At 42.9% G+C, this 23,569-nt stretch overlaps 1 protein-coding gene across 1 annotated transcript; it reads right to left on the bottom strand.

Annotated features, from left to right (window-relative positions):
- Nucleotides 1-8,532: 8,532 nt before the first annotated feature.
- On the bottom strand, nucleotides 8,533-22,003 carry LOC308402441 (protein NLRC3-like; the record flags this gene model as incomplete). Its single annotated transcript, XM_080891301.1, has 8 exons — nucleotides 8,533-9,795; nucleotides 9,944-9,990; nucleotides 17,740-17,907; nucleotides 18,181-18,354; nucleotides 19,268-21,068; nucleotides 21,197-21,383; nucleotides 21,545-21,623; nucleotides 21,975-22,003. The coding sequence occupies 8 exons, from the start codon at nucleotides 22,001-22,003 to the stop codon at nucleotides 9,260-9,262; spliced, it is 3,021 nt and encodes a 1,006-aa protein (XP_080747427.1). The 3' UTR covers nucleotides 8,533-9,259.
- Nucleotides 22,004-23,569: the final 1,566 nt, after the last annotated feature.

Here is a 23,569-nt window from a genome sequence, read left to right as displayed (position 1 = left end):
TCCCTTTGTGTCCTCGTCCTCTGTGAATGTGTCACAGATGTTTCCATGATAATAACACAGCTTTCCCACAGTGGCTTGCAGCAGCATTTATTCACAGCACATTTGAGAAAGGTTCAGATTAACTCGATGAGTTTATATTCAGAATGATTCTGACAGTGGGCCACTGTGAATTGTGATCTTTCATCAGGTCAATGTTTAAGCTCAGTATTTCAAAGCAGGAGCTATGAACAGTCATCATGTTGGCATTAGAATTATTATTATTAATCATTATTAATAATGTCGTTACTCATGTATAACTTTGATTAGTATACATGAATTTTATCAATAGTAAAAATAATGAATAATTCATGTATAACTTTTATTGTGTTTTGTATATTAATTATATTTAAATAGAGATGTTGACCCTGTCTCTACAGTAGCATCAATGTAACATACATTATTGGTCCAAGCTGTCATAAATGGGGAGCCTGATCCTTTATTATGAAAACATGACGAGTATTTTTCTTGTCAGTTGGGAAGAAGTTGGTCTTTTTTTCCTTCTTTTTGCTCAGTTTGTCTTTTCTTTGATAATTGAAACTCTGATCAAACCTACTCATGTTCACAGCATGTAAAAGCAGCTGACAGTCCGTGGCATTGTTGTTTGTAGAGGTGCAGTGTAGTGGGAGCATAAATCAAAAGAAAACTAACATTTATGTAATAAAACATCTGAATGAAAATGAACAGGCCCTTTATGAACTTCAAAGGGATCTGAAAACAACACTTTTTAAAAGAGTATCTTGGGGTGTAGGTGGTCAAAATAGAAAACTGAGCTGAGACTCTAAGTTCAATCCATCCATTGGTTTTTACTTAGGAGGAAGAAATGTCAGGCTGGTGCAGGCTGGTTAGGTGCATGTGGTTATCTTTACCTAAATGAGTTCACTTTGTGGCTGCCAGGTTGGGCAGAAGTACCTGTCCCCTGTTAGGCTTAGCAAGGTTCTCCAGGAGTTTCTCCATGGGTAGAGCTTCTAGCTCCTCCAGCACATCTGTGGCCGTGCAGGCTGCCACTTTCTTGGTTGCTCTTTTTACCCCACTGGTGGATGAGCTGCAATGGTCTCCATTTGTCCCATATGTGTTTACTTCTTCTTCTTCTTTTGCATATTAAACACATTATTCTGTTTCTATGTATTTGCTATGATTTGCTATTTGTTAAGTAACATTGCTTCACTCACTATGCCGGGTTTGTGTGTGGAAGCATTCAGTTGCTGGCAAATCAAACATTCTGCAAATGAAGCTGAATACTCAGTTACATGTTTCTTTACATTTTATTATGTTACAGATTAAGTCATTTGTTCTTACTTTGTTTGTCTTTTCAGTCTTCATGAGGGTCAGGTGTGGGGAAACGCCCGCCCGGCATTTCCTCATTTTAAAGTCCTGCTGATGTCACACATGACATCAGGAGGTCAAACCAAGTGGAGGGGTTTGTTTGTCCATAGAGATGCTTCCTTTTGTTTGTTTTAAGGTTTAAATGGATTTGTTGAATGTGTTTCTTTTCATCAATACTGCCATTTAGTTGTGTAAATGTGCATGTTAGAAGTGTGAAGAGGTTTTGTGTTTAGAAATTGTTAGCAGAGCTGCCCTGTGCAGCATTTATGGCATAATACTTTTAAGGGAGAATAAAAAGTCGACACATACATCTCATTCCTGACGGAGGACTCTACCACAACCCCTCTCCAGTCCATTCACAGAGTCATTGCATGATAAGACATGGATAGGATATGGGCGGGGCCTTTTACCGTCATTTTATTAAGGCACAAAGTACAAACACCTGTGGACACATAATCCAACACCCCCACTTGTACACAGGTTGGGGGGAAAAACAATCCTCCAAAAAAAACATCTTATATTCCAAACACGAATCCAGAGAATTTGTCTAACTTAGACTTTGAGACTGGTTTCGTCATCATATCTGCTACCATTGACTCAGTTGGACAGTAATCAATGAGCACTTTTCTTTCATGTACAGCTGACCTTATAAAATGATATTTCACATCAATGTGTTTACGTCTTTGTCTGTTCACTGGATTCTTTGACAAAGCGATTGTTCCCTGATTGTCCTCCAAAATCATAGGTATTTCATACTCAAACTCATCAAGATCTTGAATCAAATAAGTCAAATACATACATTCCTGAATTGTTGCTGCTAATGCCATGTATTCGGCTTCACAAGTTGATAATGCTGTAGTTGTCTGCTTTTTGGTTTTCCATGATGGTAAATGGCCTGCATTTGTATAGCGCTTTTCTAGTCCATAGGACCCCAAAGCGCTTTACACTACATTCAGTCATTCACCCATTCACACACACATTCACACACTGGCGATAGCAAGCTACATTGTAGCCACAGCTGCCCTGGGGCGCACTGACAGAGGCGAGGCTGCCGGACACAGGCGCCACCGGGCCCTCTGACCACCACCAGTAGGCAAACACGGGGTTAGTATCTTGCCCAAGGATATTTGGGTGCAGCCTGGGATCGAACCACCGACCTTCTGATTAGTGGCTGACCTGCTCTGCCACCTGAGCTACAGCCACCCCTGATATCAAAGGACCATTTTCATTTAGGCTTACACAATAACCTGTCATACTGCGTCTATCAGAAACATCGGATGCCCAATCTGCATCACTGTATGCTTGTAGACCTAGTTTTCCACTTGAACATTTCCTAAAACACAGTTCTCTCCCTCGACTACCTTTTAAATACCTCAAAACATGTTTCACTGCTGTCCAATCATCAACAGTTGGCGCATTGAAATGTTGTGACAGTTTGCTGACAACATAGCTTAAATCAGGTCGCGTACAATGGCTCAGATAGATAAGACATCCTACCGCTTCACGATATCTCCTCACATCTGGTAATGTCTCGAATTTATCAGAATGAGTCCATTTCTGTTCACAGGGTGTTATCCGTGGCTTACAGTTTTGCATGTTAAATCTCTTTAAAATGTTCTCAATACTTTCTGTGACATTGTGACACATTCTTTTTCTTGAAGAAAATCTATTCCTAGAAAATGGTTAAGTTTCCCCAGATCTTTCATTTGGAATTTAGAAGAGAGCATTTCTTTCACGCCTGAAAGCACATTTTCATTGTTAGCTGCAATGAGTAAATCATCCACCCACACTATGATGATTACCTTTTCACTTTCAGTCTCTTTTGAATACACACAATGATCAGCAATATTTTGTCTAAATCCACAATTGCTTAAATAGTCATGTAAGGTTTGATTCCAGTTACGACCCGATTGCTTCAGCCCATAAAGTGATTTCTTTAGTCTGTACACCAGTTTATTAGTCTCACTTGATTCTGTCTCAAAACCTTCTGGTTGTTGTATATATATTTCTTCATTTATTGGTGCATGTAAATAGGCGGTTTTTACATCCATCTGGTGAACCAACATATCATCCTGAACCACTTTCTGCATCAAAACTCTCACACTCAATAAATTAGCAGTCGGTGAAAAAGTCTCCTCATAATCAACTCCTTTCGTTTGACTAAAACCTTTAGCCACAAATCGAGCTTTATATCTGTCTGATCTGTCTGAGTTCTTTTTAACGGCATAAACCCATTTACCCCCCACTGCTTTCTTTCCCTCTGGTAAGGTGGTTAAAGTAAATGTGTCATTCTCCTTAAGGGATTGAATTTCGCTCTTTCCCATTCTTTTGACTTGCTTGACACAATAGCTTCGCTAAATGATGTGGGTATTTCACACAACAATCTGTAGCAATAATCCACACTAGTTTGCATCTGTTCATTTTCACACTCTTTCACATCCGTGATATAGTCACTCAAATAATCAGGTCTCTTTCTGATTCTGGATGGATAACGTGTAGCTCCAGCATCTACTTTATCATCAGTTTTAACCTCAGACTCAGTTTGACTGCTTTCACTACCATCCTGAACATCCTCATCCTTCGTCTGTTTGGACCCACCATCTTTTCTGGATTCATAAACCTCATCTTCACACATCTGATCACTCTGTGTTTGTTGATCCATTGTCACGGGATTTAGTATTTTTATCAATCTGTGCTTTTAAACTTTCCCGGTTTTTGGGAAATAGATCAAATATGCTGGACTGTTTTTGTCATATCCCAAGAAAACACCTTTGTCGCATCTTGGATCCAGCTTTCCCCTATTTTGTTTATAAGCATAGCACAATGATCCGAATTTTTTCATTCTAGAAAGATCAGGTCTTTTTCCAGTTAACATCTTATACGCTGTCTGACCTGTGCGTTTGTTAAAACATCGGTTCCGAATCACTCCCGCGGTTTGTACTGCATATGGCCATAAAGACTTTGGCAATTCGCTCTCAACTAACATGCATCTCGCCATGTCAAAAAGTGTACGCCAGTTCCTCTCTGCTGTTCCATTTTGATGAGGCGAATATGGCGCCGAAGTTTCCTGCCTAATGCCGTGTCTACTTAACAAATCTCTGAACTGTCTACTTGTAAATTCAGTTCCATTATCAGAACGAATGCACTTGATTTTCCCATACGATGCCACCTCTGCAATAAATCTTTCAGTTGCCTGAGTTGTATCACTTTTGTGTTTCAGATTATATACAAATGTTGCACCTGAATAATCATCAACAAACGACAAAACATACTTAAACCCTTCTTTAGAGTTTGGCGTAATCGGACCAGCTAAATCCGTATGTACCAACTCTAATGCTGTCCTGGCCTTTTCATCGGGTTCTCGGTTCCTAGTTTGGATAAACTTCCCTTGTATACAGGCTTCACATTGCATATTTTTGTTGATTTTACCCTTAATGTCCATTCCATCGACATTTTGCAAATTTTGAACATCCTCATAATTACAGTGCCCTAGGATTTCATGCCACGTTTGCATATCAAAACATCCATTACATTTCTCTTCAAACTCTTGCACAGTATTTATAAAGAACAGTCTCTCATGTTCACATATAGGGAATTTTGTTCCATCAACATGTTTAAGAAAACTGTCCCCGTGTTTGAAAACCACAGTGGCTCCGTTACTAGTAGCTGCTTTTACTGACAAAATGTCCTGTGGAAACGATGGAATGTAGAGTGCTTGTTTCAATGTTACCTTGTGACTTCGTCCTTTACTGTCAATCATACTTATCTCAGCATCTCCTCGCCGCTTTGCAGCTCCTCTGCTCCGCCTTCCGTCAGCCAACTCTACACAATGAGCCTCGGGTCGAAATGTATCATCAAACGTCTTAAAACTCTCGAGCTTCGTAAAGATATGTGACGTCGCTCCCGTATCCACCAGTAGCTGATTGTTCAGCATCTCCCGGCCGCCGTCCGGGACCCTCTGGGGTTCGGAGCCCGTCTTGAACGCGTAGTCCTTCTCCATAACCCCTCTCGCTTCATCCCGTCTCAGCTTCCTTCTACAGGTCGCATCTTTGTGTGTACTACTCCGGCAAAAACTGCACCATACTCTGGATTGGCACGTTCTTGCAGTGTGTCCCTTTAGTCCACATTTAAAACACACAATCTCATTATTCTTTGATCTTCGGTCGTCTGCTCGCCAAAAAGTAGAATCCTGGTCTAATTGCACTTTTGTCCTCATTACGTTGTCATCAGTTACAGCCGCACGCATTCTCTCGGTTTCTTCATAACTTCTGAGTTTTACTTTAAACTCTGAGAATGTGATTTTTGCTTCGCTCTGTGTAACGTGCACAATCAGGGGTTTAAATGTCTCTGGTAGACCTTTCATTATCATTGCGATCAGAAGTCCATCAGTTAATGACTCACCCGCATTTTTTAACACTGTGATAATTGCTTCTGCTCGGATAATATAGTCCGTCACACTTTCATTCCTTTCATTTGTGAGAGAAGTAAGTTCGGTGTACAGACTTATAATCCGTGGCTTGCCCACTCCTGCATAATGACCTCTCAAAATTCTTAGAGCTTTCCGTCCGTCATCAACTGCATCTCTCATAACTAACGATAAACTTTTGTCATCTAGAAAGTGTATCAACTCTGCATATGCTTCTGCATTTTTGTCATCATCTTCACCTTCGGCTTCTCCATCACCCTCAGCCTTCAAGATGACATCTTTCAAACCTTGTAGTCTGAGATGACCAAGGAACTTTGTTTCCCATATCTCATATTTCCTTTCATCTCCATCAAACTGCAAACAGGAATATCGACTACCCGACTCTGCCGTGCGTCTGCTCATGATGCTCAAAATCGCTTACTCACTCAATCGTGCCAAACTTTTAACACCTGCCGGTATCTTGCGGTTTCAGGAAACGCTGCCCTTCCTTTGGCAGTTACAGGACCTCCTCTTTACTGCTGTCTGGGCCCATAACCTGTTAGCAGAGCTGCCCTGTGCAGCATTTATGGCATAATACTTTTAAGGGAGAATAAAAAGTCGACACATACATCTCATTCCTGACGGAGGACTCTACCACAACCCCTCTCCAGTCCATTCACAGAGTCATTGCATGATAAGACATGGATAGGATATGGGCGGGGCCTTTTACCGTCATTTTATTAAGGCACAAAGTACAAACACCTGTGGACACATAATCCAACAGAAATGTATAGAAACCAATCATTTACTGACAGCATGTCTGATGGAAATAAGTGCAGATTATGTATGAAGTCTAACTGCACACAGTAACTGTGTTACAATAAGGACTTAACAGCGCCCTCTGCTGGAGTGTTTCAGTACTGCGTTAACTAGAATACACCACCTCCTCCTCACACCACCTGCTACAGCTCTACTCTTCTATGACTACAGTCATCCACAGCACTGATGTGAGGTCACATGGTTCATATGTAAGGAGCACAGCTGACCTCAGGTCAGTTTAATGACTGTGAGCAGCAGCTGTGTTATTGTCACTGTGACAGGGAGACACTCTCAGACACAGCGCTCATGTCAGCTTGTTCTCATGCAGGAGGATCAGGAGCTCCATGTTTGTCTTTCTGTTTGAATCATGATGTGTTTGTGCCATCAGAGTCTGTCATGAGTACTCAGGGTTTCACAGCAGCTCTTCTGGATGCTGACGAGGACTCCAACCTCATGTTTCACCTCTCTGAGCTTCTGATGTCTGTGAACACTCGTGTTTCTTCTCTGGGCTCATCTGGACAAAAACACCTTTCTGTGTTTGGCTGCAGCCTCATTCTGACTGACAGGAAGTGTGTTATCCATGAGCTGCACTTCTGTGAGGAAGTTTCCTGCTGTGTTTCCTGTCTGTGGACAAACACGAGTGTTCCAGCTGAGGACTTGGTTCCTTCCACCTGTCCATACAGGACATCACGCTGTCTGCAGCTCTGTAAATGCAGCTCCAGGTCCTTCCACGTGCTGCTCTGTATTTGTGCAGTTTGTAGTGTGTCCTGGGAAACGTAGCACACATGGTGTTCTTCTGCTGTTTCCTCCTTTCACTGAGTGTGAAACACTGACGCTGTGCTGTTGTTCACAGAGGGGAGCTGATTCTAGCTGCAGCTGGACTCTGTCATCTAACTGAATGTGTTGGTGCTGATCACGGGGCTCTGAGGGGGGAGCAGCAGGAGGACTCTGGATGCTGACGTCAGTGTATCTGTGGAAGCTCCCACAGCGTGTCTGTCATTCAATATTGTGCTGTATATTGTATCTATGCAAAGATGAACAGACTGTGTGTTCACTGGTCTCTGTGCTGCAGCTCTGATGTCATCATCACTCCCTCCTCCACCCTCAGCAGTCCCAGCATGCTGCTGTGGTGCACCCCACCCTCACTCTACACCTGAGCCACAGACCACACCCTCCACCTCAATATACACCACAGTTTTCTCTGCTGTGGAAATGAGATCAGGAGGAAATCATCATTATTATTATTTAATAAACGCTCACATTAATGTGGGCTTATTTGTTTCATATTAGAAACATTAGTTGAGTGTTTTTAGTATAAAATGGTCAAAGTCCCTCTTTTTGCTCCTCCCCTCACCTGTGGATGGGCGCTGCTGTTACCGTGGTGACAGCTTGGATGTGTTTCAGTCCTGCCTGGTTATCACTGCAGGAATCTTTCACATTTATTACAGGTAATAACTCTGATTTTTCTGTGTATTATGAACCAAATGTATCCTGATACACACAGAGATGGATGAGCAGAGGTTTTTTTTGCAGTTTATGTAGTTACTATGGACTTAATGCATACATATTATTAAAATTAGGGCTATAACAGTTGTATTGATGTATAGCAACTTGAAATGCTCCCACAAATGGCTCCACAGCATGTAAAAATATAACAAAAGCTCTGGCGGACTTGGTTCTGTGGTCAGTCTTAAAGGGTGAAGTTAAACTCTGTAATCTTCACTGTGTCACAGAGTTCAGTGAGTCCCGTTATTCACAGTATCAATCAGATCATCAGAGAACAGCTGATCAGCAATCAGTGGTGCCAACAGCGCCTCCTGTGGTGAGAGGATGCAATAATGCAATGTAGCATTTTTCCACTCAACACTTGCAGTCATGGAAACTGTCTGTTGGATCTGTGTGACGTTGCTTTCTTGGTTAGAGTTCCTCACAAATGTCCAGATGATTCTTCTAATGAGGCGTCGACCATGTTTGCAGCTCTTTGGAAGAAAACGTCGCCCTTTGCCATCCTTACTTTTCTTTGACTTCTTCAAATGCAGCTGAACTCCAGCTGGTATTTTCTTGGACTTTGCAGCTGTTTCTGGTCATCAGTTCATTCCTGCAAACCTCTGAAGCTGAACAACAATGATGCTGCATTGCTGGCTGATCCCAAAAGGTTGATTCTGTTCATCTGGACGTTTTCAGAAACGTTTGCTCACTGATCAGGTGACTTCTTCAGTCTCAGCTGACTGCAGCTTTACAAGCTTACAAACAGCACATTTGCACAATGACTGAAAGCAGCAGCACCTGATATATATGATACTAATATAATACATATACATATATAATCCATACTAATGATGAAGGAACTGAGCTCACAGTCCATTGTTCATTCAGTGAACTACTCAGTTTATTTTGGGCCTCAGAAATGCTCACTCTGTTTGTACATCACTGTCAGCAATAGACTCATTCTGCTGTGTGGACAGGAACACATGTGACATCACTTCCTGTTTGTTTGTGACTGAAGAGGAAGAAGTTTACAAGGAATCATTTAGAAGAGTTTCAAACATCAACTGATTGAATCCATGAATGTGAAAACGTGTTTGTGAGTGAAAGAGACAGACATGTACAGACTGAACTATCTGTTCAACAGTCAGAGTGTTTCTGTAACAGGAGACACTCTTTACACTCCACTCAGCACAGGGACACTGAGGAACCAGCATACCAGAGTCTAAACCCAGGATAAAGAGTTTGAGTGAATGTGGTGTTGAAGGTGTGGAGGTGGATCAGAGTGTCAGAGGAGACTCTGTAGAAGGACAGAGTGCCAGCAGGACAGTCCACATACACTGCTGCTCTGTTAGAGACAGAGGAGGAGGAGGAGGAGATGGATGTTAGTCTGTTATTGTGCCAGACAGAACCAGGACCATCATCAGAGCAGATCAGACTCCAGGACTGATCATTGTGTCCAAACAAACAGTCATCACTGTATCCTTTCCTTCTGATGCTTCTGTAACTCACTGATATATAAACGTCTCCTCTCCACTCGACCTCCCAGTAACAGCGACCAGTCAGACCATTTCTACACAGCAGCTGATAATTAAAAACATCAAATCTGTCTGGATGATCAGGATATGACTGAACCTCCTCCACACGTGTCACCTTCCTGTTGTTGTCAGACAGTTGGAGCTTTGTGTTCACTGTGTTTGTGTCGATTGTGAGTTGACAGGAATCTGATGGAGAGAACAAACACAATCCAGCTGCAGTTATTGATCCATCATCTGTTCATTGATTGACACTTTGATGATGACTCCTGACATGATGAAGATGGTTGAATGTGTGCTGCTTTGTTTTCATGAATCCCATTAAAAACACACTTACACTTCCTCAGACCTGGTCTCAACCATCGGACTCCAGCAGGCTCCACCCTGAAAGGAGGAGGGGGGTCAGAGCAGCACAGTCAGCATGCACACATGGACATTACATGGCTCTCACACACACACTGTTACACACTGAGCTCAAAGCTCGGCTCCACTGTTTTATTCAAAGAAATCTACATTTATTTATCAGCACATTTAAAAACAGCTTGAGCCAAAGTGCTGCACAGAGTAGAGAGAAAATAGGAAACATACACAGTAATGACTATAAAGACTGGTCAGGATTGAAAGCTACAGAGTACAAATGTGTTTCCAACCGGCTTTTAAAAATGTCCAGTGTTGGTGACGACCTGATGTGAAGGGCGACTGTTCCAGAGTTTGGCTGCAGCCATCGATAAAGCTCACCTCTGTTTTTACGTCTAGTTCTGGTCAGAAGCTGCTTATCTGCAGACCTGAGGGCTCCACTTGGATTCTTTTGTTAAAGAGAGATAAGATGGAGCCAATCCATTCACAGATTTAAAGACAACCAGATCTGGAAGTGGATTCTACCACGTACTGGTAACCAGTGGAAAAAGCTGGTGATGGGTCGTCTAGCACACACCCACCGCTGGAACCAGACAATTGATGAGGGAGAGAACTGTGACAGCGCCGTTCCTTCACTTGACCTCAGTCGCTCTCGTCTGCTCCCTCGTAACACTGCTCTTTATTGAGCTTACATGAATATGCACAAGTTCATTATGACGTCTTACACAGGTATGAACAAAGAGTACCAGTCTGTGCATAGTGTGTGTGTGTGTGTGTGTGTGTGTGTGTGTGTGTGTGTGTGTGTGTGTTCCAGATGTGACCCTGTGACCCCAAAGCTGGTGCTAAGAGTCCAGCGGTCCCCCTAACAAAGGGCTCTTATACTTAACCAGACACAGAGTAGGTGTCCTCCTACACCAGGGGTCTCAAACTCGCGGCCGGTGGGCCAATTGCGGCCCGCAGGACGATAGTTTTTGGCCCCACCTTAATATGAAAATGTAATGTTAGTTTGATAATGTATGACACTTTACAGTGTTGTGGGCGGAGCTGAATTAACCCACCAATCAGGGTGGGATATGGATCTCAGGGGACACCAGCCGGGCTTGATGCAAGCAGGGAAACATTTCTCAATGAGTCAAAGTTCCAGCAGCGTTGCCCTGGAGTGTTTCTTTCTTTCCTGTGCCTGGCTGGCTTCCTCCTTTCTATTGGGCAAACGCCGACATTCGCCCCAGCGCGCTGCGTTCACAACACTTCAAAAAAAGTTGTTTTTTTAAGTTGCTGCCCAGCGGGACATTATACGTATATAGATTTATACACACGTCAGTGGGATTTAAAGTTATTTTTCCACAGAGAGAGATCTCATATTAACTCTCACAGTGATGCGTAGGCGGCGGGATAAAAGAAAAGTCATGAACTCAATGCAGCCCAATTTAGTCTGCAGTCACATAGCGACACCTGTTCATCGGCAACAACAGTCCCCGGTAACCCGGACTAATTATAGGGTCGCACCGTAATTTGTGGCTCCATGTTTTTATTTGCATCACTGCGTTTGCATTGCAGCAAACATGAACATTACATATATTTCAATATAATGTAAAAGCAGTCAAAACAACTAACATCAGAAACAGCTGATGTTATTTGTTATATGTCACGGTGTCATTTCCGCTTCTTTCTCCTGTAACAACAGCCCGGCGCCGTGAGCAGTCGCCTTTTTTGCGCTCGCTATCCCTGCACTTTCTACCATCTGCAAACGCCACGGTGTTCGTGTCGTCATGAAAGACATGAACATCGAGCGTAAAAACAAAGGAGACTGCTACCGGCTTTTTATCTGCCGATCGCCGTGCTACGGTTGCAAGAAAAAGAAGCAGAAATGACGTTCTCTACGCGTTGAGACGTTGCCCGTCCGTCGGCTAAACGCTTGATTGAAACTTCAATGCGACAGTGACACCAAGTAGAATTATAAATGTCACATAGCCCCAAACATGTCTTTTTCAAAGCCTGCGGTGAAGAGAAAGGTTGGTGATGAGCACCGACAATTTCAGGAAAAGTGGGAAATGCAATATTTCTTTGTTGAGCACAGGGGCACCCCGACCTGTCTTATTTGCACAGAGAAAGTTGCGCTGCACAAGGAATACAATTTGAAACGTCATTACACAACTAGACATGCTGAGCTAGATGCAAAATACCAGGGAGACGAGAGAGCGAACCGGGTTGCCAGTCTTAAAACAGATCTACTGAGGCAGCAAGATTTCTCCAAGAAAGCAACCAAAGAGAATAATGCAGCAGTCGGAGCCACGTGGTTAGTGAGATGATTGCTAAAGCAGGGAAGCCATTCACAGAAGGTGCATTTGTCTAAAAGTGCATATTGCAGGCTGCAAATATAGTCTGTCCGGGAAAGAAAGGTCAGTTTAGCAACATCAGCCTTTCTGCCAACACCGCAGCAGATCGCATTTCTGACCTGTCAAGTGACATTTATGACCAACTGTGTGAGAAAGCCAAATGTTTCAGTGTATACTCAGTCGCTCTTGATGAGACCACAGACATCACCGACACTGCCCAGCTCCCAATGTATGTCCGTGGTGTTGATGACAGTTTTGAAGTGATGGAGGAGCTGCTCACAGTAATTCCAATGCATGGCCAGACCACCGCTCAGCAGATATTTACAAGCTGTGTGATGCCATTGAGAATGTTGGTTTGCCATGGAAGAGGTTTGTTGGAATAACAACAGATGGAGCGCCATCAATGACAGGGAGGAAACATGGACTGGTGGCACAAAACAAACTGGAAGAGGAAGGCGTGGAGGAGGCCATTGCTCTGCACTGCATCATCCATCAGCAGGTCCTTTGCAGCAAATGCCTGAAGTTTGACAATGTGATGTCTATTGTTGTGAAATGCATCAACCAAATCAGATCCAGGGGCTTAAAGCACCGAAGGTTCTGTGCTTTTTTAGAGGAAATGGAGTCAGAATATGGGGATGTGCTCGACTTCACTGAGGTACGTTGGCTCAGCAGGGGAAATGTATTAAAGAGACTTTTTGAGTTGAGAGCAGAAGTGAAGCCTTCATGGAGAAGGATGGAGTTAGTGTTCCTGTGCTAACTCATCCCAAATGGCTCATGGACTCAGCTTTTCTTGTTGATATGACACATGAGCTTAATGTACTGAACAAGACGTTACAAGGCCAGGGGCAACTTGTCAGTGCTGCCTATGACAACGTGAGAGCATTCTCCACAAAACTGGCGCTCTGGAAAGCTCAGCTCTCTCAGACAAACCTTTGCCATTTCCCAGCATGCAAGGCACTCGTGGATGCAGGCACACCATTCAGTGCTGACGAGTATGTTGATGTCATTTTGAGGCTACAGGAGGAATTTGATCACAGATTTGCTGACTTCAAGACACACAGAGCCACCTTTCACATTTTTGCGGACCCCTTCTCCTTTGATGTGCAAGATGCCCCTTCTGTGCTTCAAATGGAGCTCATTGAGCTGCAGTGCAACTCTGAACTCAAAGCAAAGTTCAGGGAGGTGAGTGGAAAAGCAGACAAGCTTGGACAATTTTTGAGAGACTTGAGCCCTAGTTTCCCTCGGCTTTCCCGAATGTTCAAGTGGACCATGTGCCTTTTTGGTAGCACATACTTGTGCCAAAAGCTCTTCTCCACTTTGAACTTCAATAAGTCCAAGTACAGGTCCAGACTTACGGATGATCATCTTCAAGACATACTGAGGGTCGCAACTGCTTCCTCCCTCAGGCCAAATCTGGCTCGGCTATGCGAGAGGAAACGCTGCCAGGTCTCTAGCAGCAAGGAGTAGGCAAGAGAAGCCATGTTCAGAAGAACAGTTCATTTTCTACAGTGTTCCATTCATGTTCAGAAGAAGGTTATAGAACTGTTAATACAGACATTTCAATCTAAATACAGCAGATATAGAAGACTGAAAGAAACACACAAGTTCACTGACTAAAAATATCTTATTATTATTTTATTTATGTATTACAGATTGATTTATTTTCTTATTAATTCTTAATTTGTTTATTTATTTTTCATATTTTGTATTAAAAAATAAAAATAAAGAGATTTGAGAGGATTGGAATTTTTTTAACCATGCCTTTCTTGTGGAAAACCTAATGCGGCCCAGCCTCACCCAGACTCTGCCTGCAGCGGCCCCCAGCTAAATTGAGTTTGAGACCCCTGTCCTACACCATAAATCAGTAAGAGAGGGTACGACCTCTCTCATGGCCCCAAGTGGTGTGTGCATGCCAGAGCACTCTGGAAGGCACACAGAGTCTTTACAGACTACTAAGGATCAAACCTCTATCATCATGCAATCGATTATACAACTCTAAGCATATATGAGTAAATATTTCTAAGTATAAATGACAATCAACAATATAAACCTTACAGCTGGTTTTAATAACAACATTTATTTGTTTCTCAAATGAGAAAGAGCTATCGAGAAACACTCCTAAATCTTTAGTTCTTAACTTTTCCAGTGGGCCAAATTCAACATTATCTGCTAATGCTAAATAGGCTGCCGTTATTAACTAATGCTAATTTGATGTGAATTAGCATTATGCACTAATGCTAACACTTTTTAACAATGTGAGTAGCTAATGCTAACACTATTTCCCTTAACTTTATAACATTGTGAACGGCTAATGCTAACACTCTTTTCCCTAGCATTACAACATCTGAGCTGCTAATGCTAAGTAGGCCGCCATTAGCACCTACGTCTATCCATCCATCCATCCATTCGCTTCCGCTTATCCTTTTCAGGGTCGCGGGGGGCGCTGGAGCCTATCCCAGCTGTCATAGGGCGAAAGGCGGGGTACACCCTGGACAGGTCGCCAGTCTGTCGCAGGGCTAACACACAGGGACAGACAACCATTCACACTCACATTCACTCGCACATTCACACCTAGTGGCAATTTGGATTATCCAATTAACCTATCCCCACAAGCTGCATGTCTTTGGACGGTGGGAGGAAGCCGGAGTACCCGGAGGGAACCCACGCAAACACGGGGAGAACATGCAAACTCCATATAATATAAGCTCTGGCGGACTTGGTTCTATGGTAGGTCTTAAAGGGTTAAATCAATATCAGTAGCTAATCCGATTGCTCAGTCTGACGTCAGGTGAAGTCATTTTTATGCATTTAAGAGCTGTGTTGAATTCAACATTACAAACTGAACATTAGAACTATCCTCTTCTCCAGGATTTTCCTGATTTAACATTTCAATATGACATTTCCAGCGCTTTGTTTTCTCTGCTCACAGACAAAACAGATACACGCATGTATATACAGCCCACGTCCAGCTCTGCATGCACTCCTGCTCCATTTCTATAGAGAATAAACAACGTAACACAATCATTCTCCATTGTTTTCAACTCAACCAGCTGCATTTAATGAAGGAGTTTGAATTTACTTTACAACAGCTGCTGTTGTTTCCTGTCTGCATTCATGTTCTTAACTGTACTCCACACATTCTGAACTAGTGTACCGTAATTGTCGGTACTTTTTGCACAAGCTTTGAGCCCTGCGGCTTTTAGTCAGGTGCGGCTTTTCTATGGATTGTCCATGAGCGGATTTGTTTTGTTTGTTCCGCTGTTGTACGGCACTACGTTGCCTGGCGGAAGGATCGGGGTTCAAGAGTGGTATGTTGGTCACATGTCCATCCGTCAGGCAACGTAGTGCAGTACGAGGTAGCGCGAAAAACAAACTTCAAAGTAGCGCTACCCGTTCAGCTGGAGGCCTGGATGATGAGCGGCGATAAACTTGCAAAAAGCAAGTTATGCCCAACTCCACCATTGGATTCTGACAGCGTGGAAAAGTGTGAAAACATCCACGATCACCAACAGATTTCGAAGGGCTGAATGCTGCATGATGGAGAGGAGGACACCGCCACGGCCCTTCTGAGGGTGTTCGACTCTGACACTGACAACGAGGATTTCTTTGGTTTTGAAAGTGACAACGAAGGAAAGAAGCTGAGAGTGGATGACGAAGCCACCCTGAGCCTGTTTGTTTCCGACACTGGAGGAGAGGACTTTGGTGGTTTTAGTGCGCAGGAAGATGGTGGTGAATGACTGACTTTTCTTCTTGTTAAAGCCGTGTCACTGCACCTGAGCCTAAAAGGTAGTCCGAATCAATTGTTCTGGTGTGCTGTAGGTTACTGTTATGTACTACATTTGTTACTCATTTATGAAGCACAGTACATGTTTTGTACTTGTAATTACCGCTACTTGTACATATACCTAAAAAGTTATGCAAATATGTACCCATAACTTGTTTTTCAAAATATTAATAAAAGGGGTGTGTCTCCAAACAGCCATCTCTTTCCTGACAATTCGCTTTGTGCATATTCTCTTACATATGATAAGTCAACATTGAAACACCTGCGGCTTTTAGTCAGGTGCGGCTAATGTATGTACAAAACAGGATTTTCCCCTGATTTTAGCTTGTGCGGCTAATATTCAGGTGCGCTCTGTAGTCTGGGAAATACGGTAGTTCTTCCTAAAGTACTGCAGTATTCCTGCCAGTACATCCTTTTAGTTTTCCTAACTGTTTCCTCTGATGCTCGTTGCTATTCTTTCCTCAATGCAAATTCATGCTAAGCTCCTTCATATCCATCCCTGTTTCTAAACCTGTAATAATTGCTTTAATGTGTCTTTGGCCTAATTATGAGTCTGTCCATATGTTTGTAGTTCCCCACTTGCTTTGGTTTCTTAGCTCTGATTCTCTCAAATTTATCCTTGAAATCATTTACTGGCATCTCTCCCTCTCACTCCCACTATCCCCAGAACACCAGAGTATTCATCTCCTGGCCTCTTTGCATTTTCTCCAATCATCCCTGTTTCTAGAGTCTCACCCCATCTGCAGGCAGTCCAAGAGAAACTGCCTCTGCCATTTTCTTCTTCTTAATCTTTGATTTTTCTCTTCACTTTCTCCATTGGGTCTTCTTAGACGCACTTTCCAGAAAGCAGCAACATTTTTTGTGCCCCATTTTTCAAATTGTGCATCTTACTTCAGCTTAATGTGTTTCCTGTTTTGTTTTTACACAGGTCATGTAAAAGAAATCCTACCAGAGACTCGACAAAGCTGAACTGAAAGACAGCACGGGCAATAAATCAGAGCAGCACAGAACTTAAGCTCATGGTCCATAGAAGCTGGGCTCTACAGGTGTACCAGGACAAGCTTAGTGTAAGTCCCTCGAAAAAGTTTCACTTGTGCTGTTTCGGTGTAAATTACTGGTTTGTTTGAACAATTTCATCAGCTGAACCATAAATACTCCAAAACAATTTCTTTGTGACTCAGTGTGATTTTTCATTTTGTAATATTAGCATGTCAAACTCTACATTCTCTACACAGATGAGAAATGAAGTGTATTTAATAATAAAAGTTATCTCTCAGAGACAAAGTTAGTGTCTCATTCAGGTCTGTATCTGAGTAGCCTCAGACACATGCAGTGCTCATATTTGCTGTTTTGTGTGTCACTCAGACCTCTTCCTGACAGGGGCAGCAATTTCATTTAAAGTCCCATTCACTGATACAGGCTGCTGGAGCTCCAACCAGGAGGGTACACACATGATCCAGGGAAAAAAATTATATATGGTCTCTTAGATAAATATTAAGAGGTCCTGTGTTTTACTAAAAAATCAAAGTAGTAAAACACAGGACCTTTGGGTTAGATATAAGGTGATTTGACAAATCATGTCTGTTGTAAATGAGTAAGCCATTTATCGACCTGACTCAGGTTTTAAATCATCATCAGAAAAGACTGAATCCTGACCTGAGAATTGTACACTTTGGACTCTCCACTGCAGAAAATAGAAGCTTCAGTCCTGAATCCTGCAGGTTGTTGTTACCCAGATCCAGCTCTGTCAGACGGGAGGACTGGGAGCTCAGGACTGAGGACAGAGCTTCACAGCTTCTGTCTGACAGGTTACAGCCACTCAGTCTGAAGAAAGGATGACAAGAAGACATGAAACACTTGTGTTAAAGTATATTCATGGTGCCATGAGGAGCTACTACATTTACAATATTTCAACACTGTTTCAGGACATGCTGGAATCCTTATTGCCTCATGTTACAAAAGACAAATGTGGCAGTTTAGTGTGATTTGGATGGATTCATTAAAAAAACAAAACATAAACACTGTTAATTTTTTCCAAATGAAATTGATTAAATGATGTTAATTGATGAAAAAAAAATCGATATTGCTTGATCTGACCTCAGCGTTTCCAGTTTGCAGTATTGACTCTTCATCCCAGCAGACAGAAGCTTCACTCCTGAATCCTGCAGGTTGTTGTTACCCAGGTCCAGCTCTGTCAGATGGGAGGACTGGGAGCTCAGGACTGAGGACAGAGCTTCACAGCTTCTGTCTGACAGGTTACAGCCACTCAGTCTGAAATCAAGGTGGAAGGGAGACAAGATCAACCAAACAAATCAGAGCTTTATTGCTTTTTTATTGTTTTTAAGCAGAAATCAGTGAGGTGCTGGTAGATTCTGTTCTTTTGGTTTATTACCCAACAACACACACATACACTAAGATTTGTGACTTTTGTAATAGTAGCATTTACAATGCCAAGCAACAGCGATCACAGATTGAAGGGGCCTGAATAAAACTACAATGCAGTGATTTTTAAGATGACCTGTTCTTCCAATTTCCAACAACAGATTTCTCCAACCTTACAGTTAAAAATAATTCTTTATCTCATACTGAATCTTGGTGCACCTCCCCCCAGTTTATTAAAATGAAGAGGTACTGAAGTTGCTGTAAGTGATGTGTGATGCCACTGATTTCCTTTCTGATCCAATACAAAGTAAAATTCAGGCTGGTATCTGCGATACTGATGAAAACTATTCCTTCAGAATCAATACAAGACATCATAAGAAAATATGATGTTTTGTATAACATAAAAAGCCTGAATTTTAAAATATTCAGTTAATAATCAAAAACAGATGTGACTGAAAATAATAAAACTGAGAAACATTTTATGGCCATTCGATCCTTTTACAACCATTGCAAGAGCTTGGTTGGCATAGCCGGCAATACGTTGGATAGCAATAAGTCCGGTGGGTGATGGGCTCCACCAGGGCTGCCCTTTGTCACCGATTCTGTTCATAAATTTTATGTTTAAAGGCTGTATCAAAAGTTCATTCAAGTTACAATATTGTGGTCAAAAGTTCTCCTTTTTTCTTTTATACTATACAACTACGCTGTCTCATGGTTTTAGGACATGGATCTGTCATGGAAGAAATCTATGAACACTTTTAATCAACATTTTAAAAATAAACATGATCACAGATTTACTTACAGAGCTTTGTTGGAGGCTTTGACCACTGGCAGCAGCCTCAGAAGAGCCTCCTCTGAAGCAGAGTATTTCTTCAGGTCAAACACATCCAGATCTTCTTCTGATGACAGTAAGATGAAGACCAGAGCTGACCACTGAGCAGGAGACAGTTTATCTGTGGAGAGACGTCCTGATCTCAGGGACTGTTGGATCTCCTCCACTAGAGAACGATCATCCAGTTCATTCAGACAGTGGATCAGATTGATGCTTTTCTCTGCAGACAGATTCTCACTGAGCTTCTTCTTGATGTACTGGACTGTTTCCTGATTGGTCTGTGAGCTACTTCCTGTCTGTGTCAGCAGACCTCGTAGGAGAGTCTGATTGGTCTGCAGTGAAAGACCCAGGAGGAAGCGGAGGAACAAGTCCAGGTGTCCATTTGGACTCTGTAAGGCCTTGTTCACAGCACTCTGGTGGAGAGATTGAAGTTTTAGTTTGTTAAATAGTTTAGACCATGTAGAGGTTGTTTGTTGTTGTTCCAGCAGATTGAGTCCAGAGTTGATGAAGGTCAGATGGACATGAAGAGCAGCCAGAAACTCCTGAACACTCAGATGGATGAAGCAGAACACCTTGTCCTGGTACAGTCCGCTCTCCTCTTTAAAGATCTGTGTGAACACTCCTGAGTACACTGAGGCTGCTCTGATATCGATGCCACACTCTGTCAGGTCTGATTCATAGAAGATCAGGTTTCCTTTCTGCAGCTGATCAAAAGCCAGTTTTCCCAGTGACTCCATCATCTTCCTGCTCTCTGGACTCCAGTGTGGATCTGTCTCAGCTCCTCCATCATACTTGACCTTCTTCACTTTGGCCTGAACCACCAGGAAGTGGATGTACATCTCAGTCAGGGTCTTGGGCAGCTGTCCTCCCTCTCTGGTTTCCAGCACATCCTCCAGAACTGTAGCAGTGATCCAGCAGAAGACTGGGATGTGACACATGATGTGGAGGCTTCGTGATGTCTTGATGTGGGAGATGATCCTGCTGGCCTGCTCCTCATCTCTGAATCTCTTCCTGAAGTACTCCTCCTTCTGTGGGTCAGTGAACCCTCTGACCTCTGTCACCATGCCAACACAGTCAGGAGGGATCTGATTGGCTGCTGCAGGTCGTGTGGTTATCCAGAGGCGAGCAGAGGGAAGCAGTTTCCCCCTGATGAGGTTTATCAGCAGCACATCCACTGAGGTGGACTTTCTAGGGTCAGTTAGGATTGTAGTTTTGTGGAAGTCCAGAGGAAGTCGACACTCATCCAGACCATCAAAGATGAACACAACCTGGAAGTCTTCAAAGCTGCAGATTCCTGCTTCTTTGGTTTCTGTAAAGAAGTGATGAACAAGTCCCACCAAGCTGAACTTTTCCTCTTTCAGCACATTCAGCTCTCTGAAAGTGAATGGAAATATGAACTGGATGTCCTGGTTGGCTTTGTCTTCAGCCCAGTCCAGGCTGTATTTCTGTGTTAAGACTGTTTTCCCAATGCCAGCCACTCCCTTTGTCAGCACTGTTCTGATTGGTTCATCTCTTCCAGGTGAGGCTTTAAAGATGTCTTCTTGTCTGATGGTTGTTTCTGGTCTGTCTGGTTTCCTGGATGCTGTTTCAATCTGTCTGACCTCATGTTCATCATTGACCTCTGCAGTCCCTCCCTCTGTGATGTAGAGCTCTGTGTAGATCTGATTCAGGAGGGTTGGGTTTCCTGCTTTAGCGATGCCCTCAAACACACACTGGAACTTCTTCTTCAGGGTGGATTTAAGGTTACGATGACAAACTGCAGCTTGAAGTTCTGAATGAGAAGAAAAATAAACACTCAATTCCAAAAAGAACTAATCTTTAAAACATGTTGCTCCATCTTCCATCTCTGGAAAATTTTCATTTATCCAGCAGCTTAAATCTTTAGATAAATCCTCTTACGTCTCTGCAGATGGTCAGCCAGCTCCTCCTGCTTCATTCTCCTCAGGAAGTCCACTGTGATCTTCACAAACGCCTCTCTGCTGCTGCTCCTCTGACTCTCTAAGCATTCTGGGTAATCTGGACTCAGAACCTTCTGGATCTTCTTCAGCTCGTTCTTCACAAAAGTGATGATGTTGTCCTCCAGCAGCTGGAACAGAATATTTATGAATGAGCCAATCAGACTGAAATCATGGAGCCAAACATCAGATCCATGTTGGACACACTGACGATCCACTGGTCTACAAAGAGCAGCATGGAGACGACTGTGAACAGAACAGATGTAACAGTAGTTGTTGTACATGTACAGACCATAAATATGGAGTCCAGCTGTGTTTGATGCTGCTGGGCAGACTGACCACTGGGAACCTCTGAGCTCTGCTGCTCCACTCTGTGGAGGAACCATGAAGGATTAGATCAACACAGGATAAAGATCCAGGAGTTTCTGCTCAAATAACTTCATCTGAATCAAGTCTGTCAAGTTTTAAACTCTCAGATTGTGAACATATCAGTAATTTTCAGTCTGTTTTCATGGACGTCCTTTCAGTGGTGATGTCAGGGATGATTTTGAAGAAGCTCATCAAACTGAACCATCAGCAGATCACTGCTCCAAAACCAGAACATGATCCGAGTCTCCCTCCACCACCAGAACACCAGCTTTACTAACGTGGTAGATCAGTGTAGTACAGATCAATAACTGATGAGTCATTTGATCAAAATCACTGAGTGCTTCACGTCTGACCCTCTGATGCTTCTGTAGACATTTTGCATATTTAATGAATGTCTGACAGTTTTACATTCATTCTATGAACACAGTGGAAATGTTGTGTTATAGTCTCCATGTTGTTTCCAGCATCATAAATTCTTAAGTTCAGAAAATTAGATTCTTTCTTCACAGCTGAAAAACAACAACATTTATTCTCTATTGAAATCTGCATCGTCCACTCCAAAGGTCACAATCTGAAGGTAACATCTGGTTTTGTTCCCTGTGGTTAACTCTGAGCATCAGTATGGTGGGATTTATCCACTACATCCACACCACTGTGGTTCAGTGTTGTCCTGATGGAGTAACAGCAGCCAGTATGATCCAGGCTTTAGCTGCTGGGTCTCTGTGTGACCTCTCAGACTGTTTAACAGATCAGACACAAAGAGAATCAGAGCAGCTCTGTTCTTTAAAGACAAACATGAACCCACTCAGGTCACACTTTCCCCACAGATATGAGCATCACTGTCCTCAAACAGCAAATGACCAAGTCGAACATTTGGATCTTTTCTCTTTCATTGTTTTCTTTTTAATGAATCTTTGTAACAATCTGAGGATGTTTCAGGTCATATTTATCCAGGAAACACAAACATGTAAAGGAGTCATCACAGCTCTCTGACCTCGTTGCTCCAGGTTCACCACTGAAGTCTGGAGGGTCAAGTTTGGACCGGTCACTCCTCACAGACGGACAGCTGGACCCTGCAGACTGTGACCTCTGACCTCTGCAGACACAAACATGATTGAAGCAGCTGTGATCACACAGACTGCAGATAATGCAGCTGTTTCCTGTCAGTAACATCCTCTTAGATTAGAGTTCAGCTTTTTACAGGAAAACTGGACAAAACTGATTTTTGTTACAAACTCATTTTCATTTCCTCTAAGCTCACAAACACAGTCAGACAATCAACCAGAGTCAACACTGATTATAATGTCAGTGCAGAATTATTTCTGTTACTCAGTGAGTTCAGCTCTCTGACCTCGTTGCTCCAGGTTCACCACTGAAGTTTGGAGGTCGACCTTTGGACCGGTCACTCCTCACAGACGGACAGCTGGACCCTGCAGACTCTGCTCTGTCCTCCTCTTCCTCCATCATCATCTTCAGTCAGTCTGAGAGGTAAACCACAAACACTCAGTGAGTTCACATTAACAGGAGGAACTGAGTTACAGTCGCTGACCTCTGACCTGTCATGTGACCATGAAACCAGGTCAATATGTCTGTAGGTTCAGTCATCCAGGTCATGTGATCTAAGGAGCTTGGAGAGAAAGAGACGTCTTTAAGTTTCTGGAAGACGTTTCATCTGAGAAGCTTCTTCAGCTCTAAAACCAAACGGTGGAGAGACCCAGATATTTAAACCTGAGAGGGAAAGAAAGCATGTCGCTGACCCACCACTGATGTTATTTCAAGGAGGAAACTGAGAGCCTTTGCACCAGGAGCACAAACATCAGCTCCAGCAATGATCCACTGATGTGTTTTTATTCCATGTATGAATGTTGTTATTGACAGAGATGACGTTTGTGTGTCAGTGATGCAGTGACTGTTGTTGTTACCTGTACAGGCTGGTTAGACTCTATGA

This window comes from Rhamphochromis sp. 'chilingali', assembly GCF_963969265.1.
Source record: "Rhamphochromis sp. 'chilingali' genome assembly, chromosome: 1".
NCBI lineage: Eukaryota > Metazoa > Chordata > Actinopteri > Cichliformes > Cichlidae > Rhamphochromis > Rhamphochromis sp. 'chilingali'.
The sequence above is the reverse complement of the archived record's forward strand: the minus strand, read 5'-3'. Positions and strand labels throughout refer to the sequence as shown.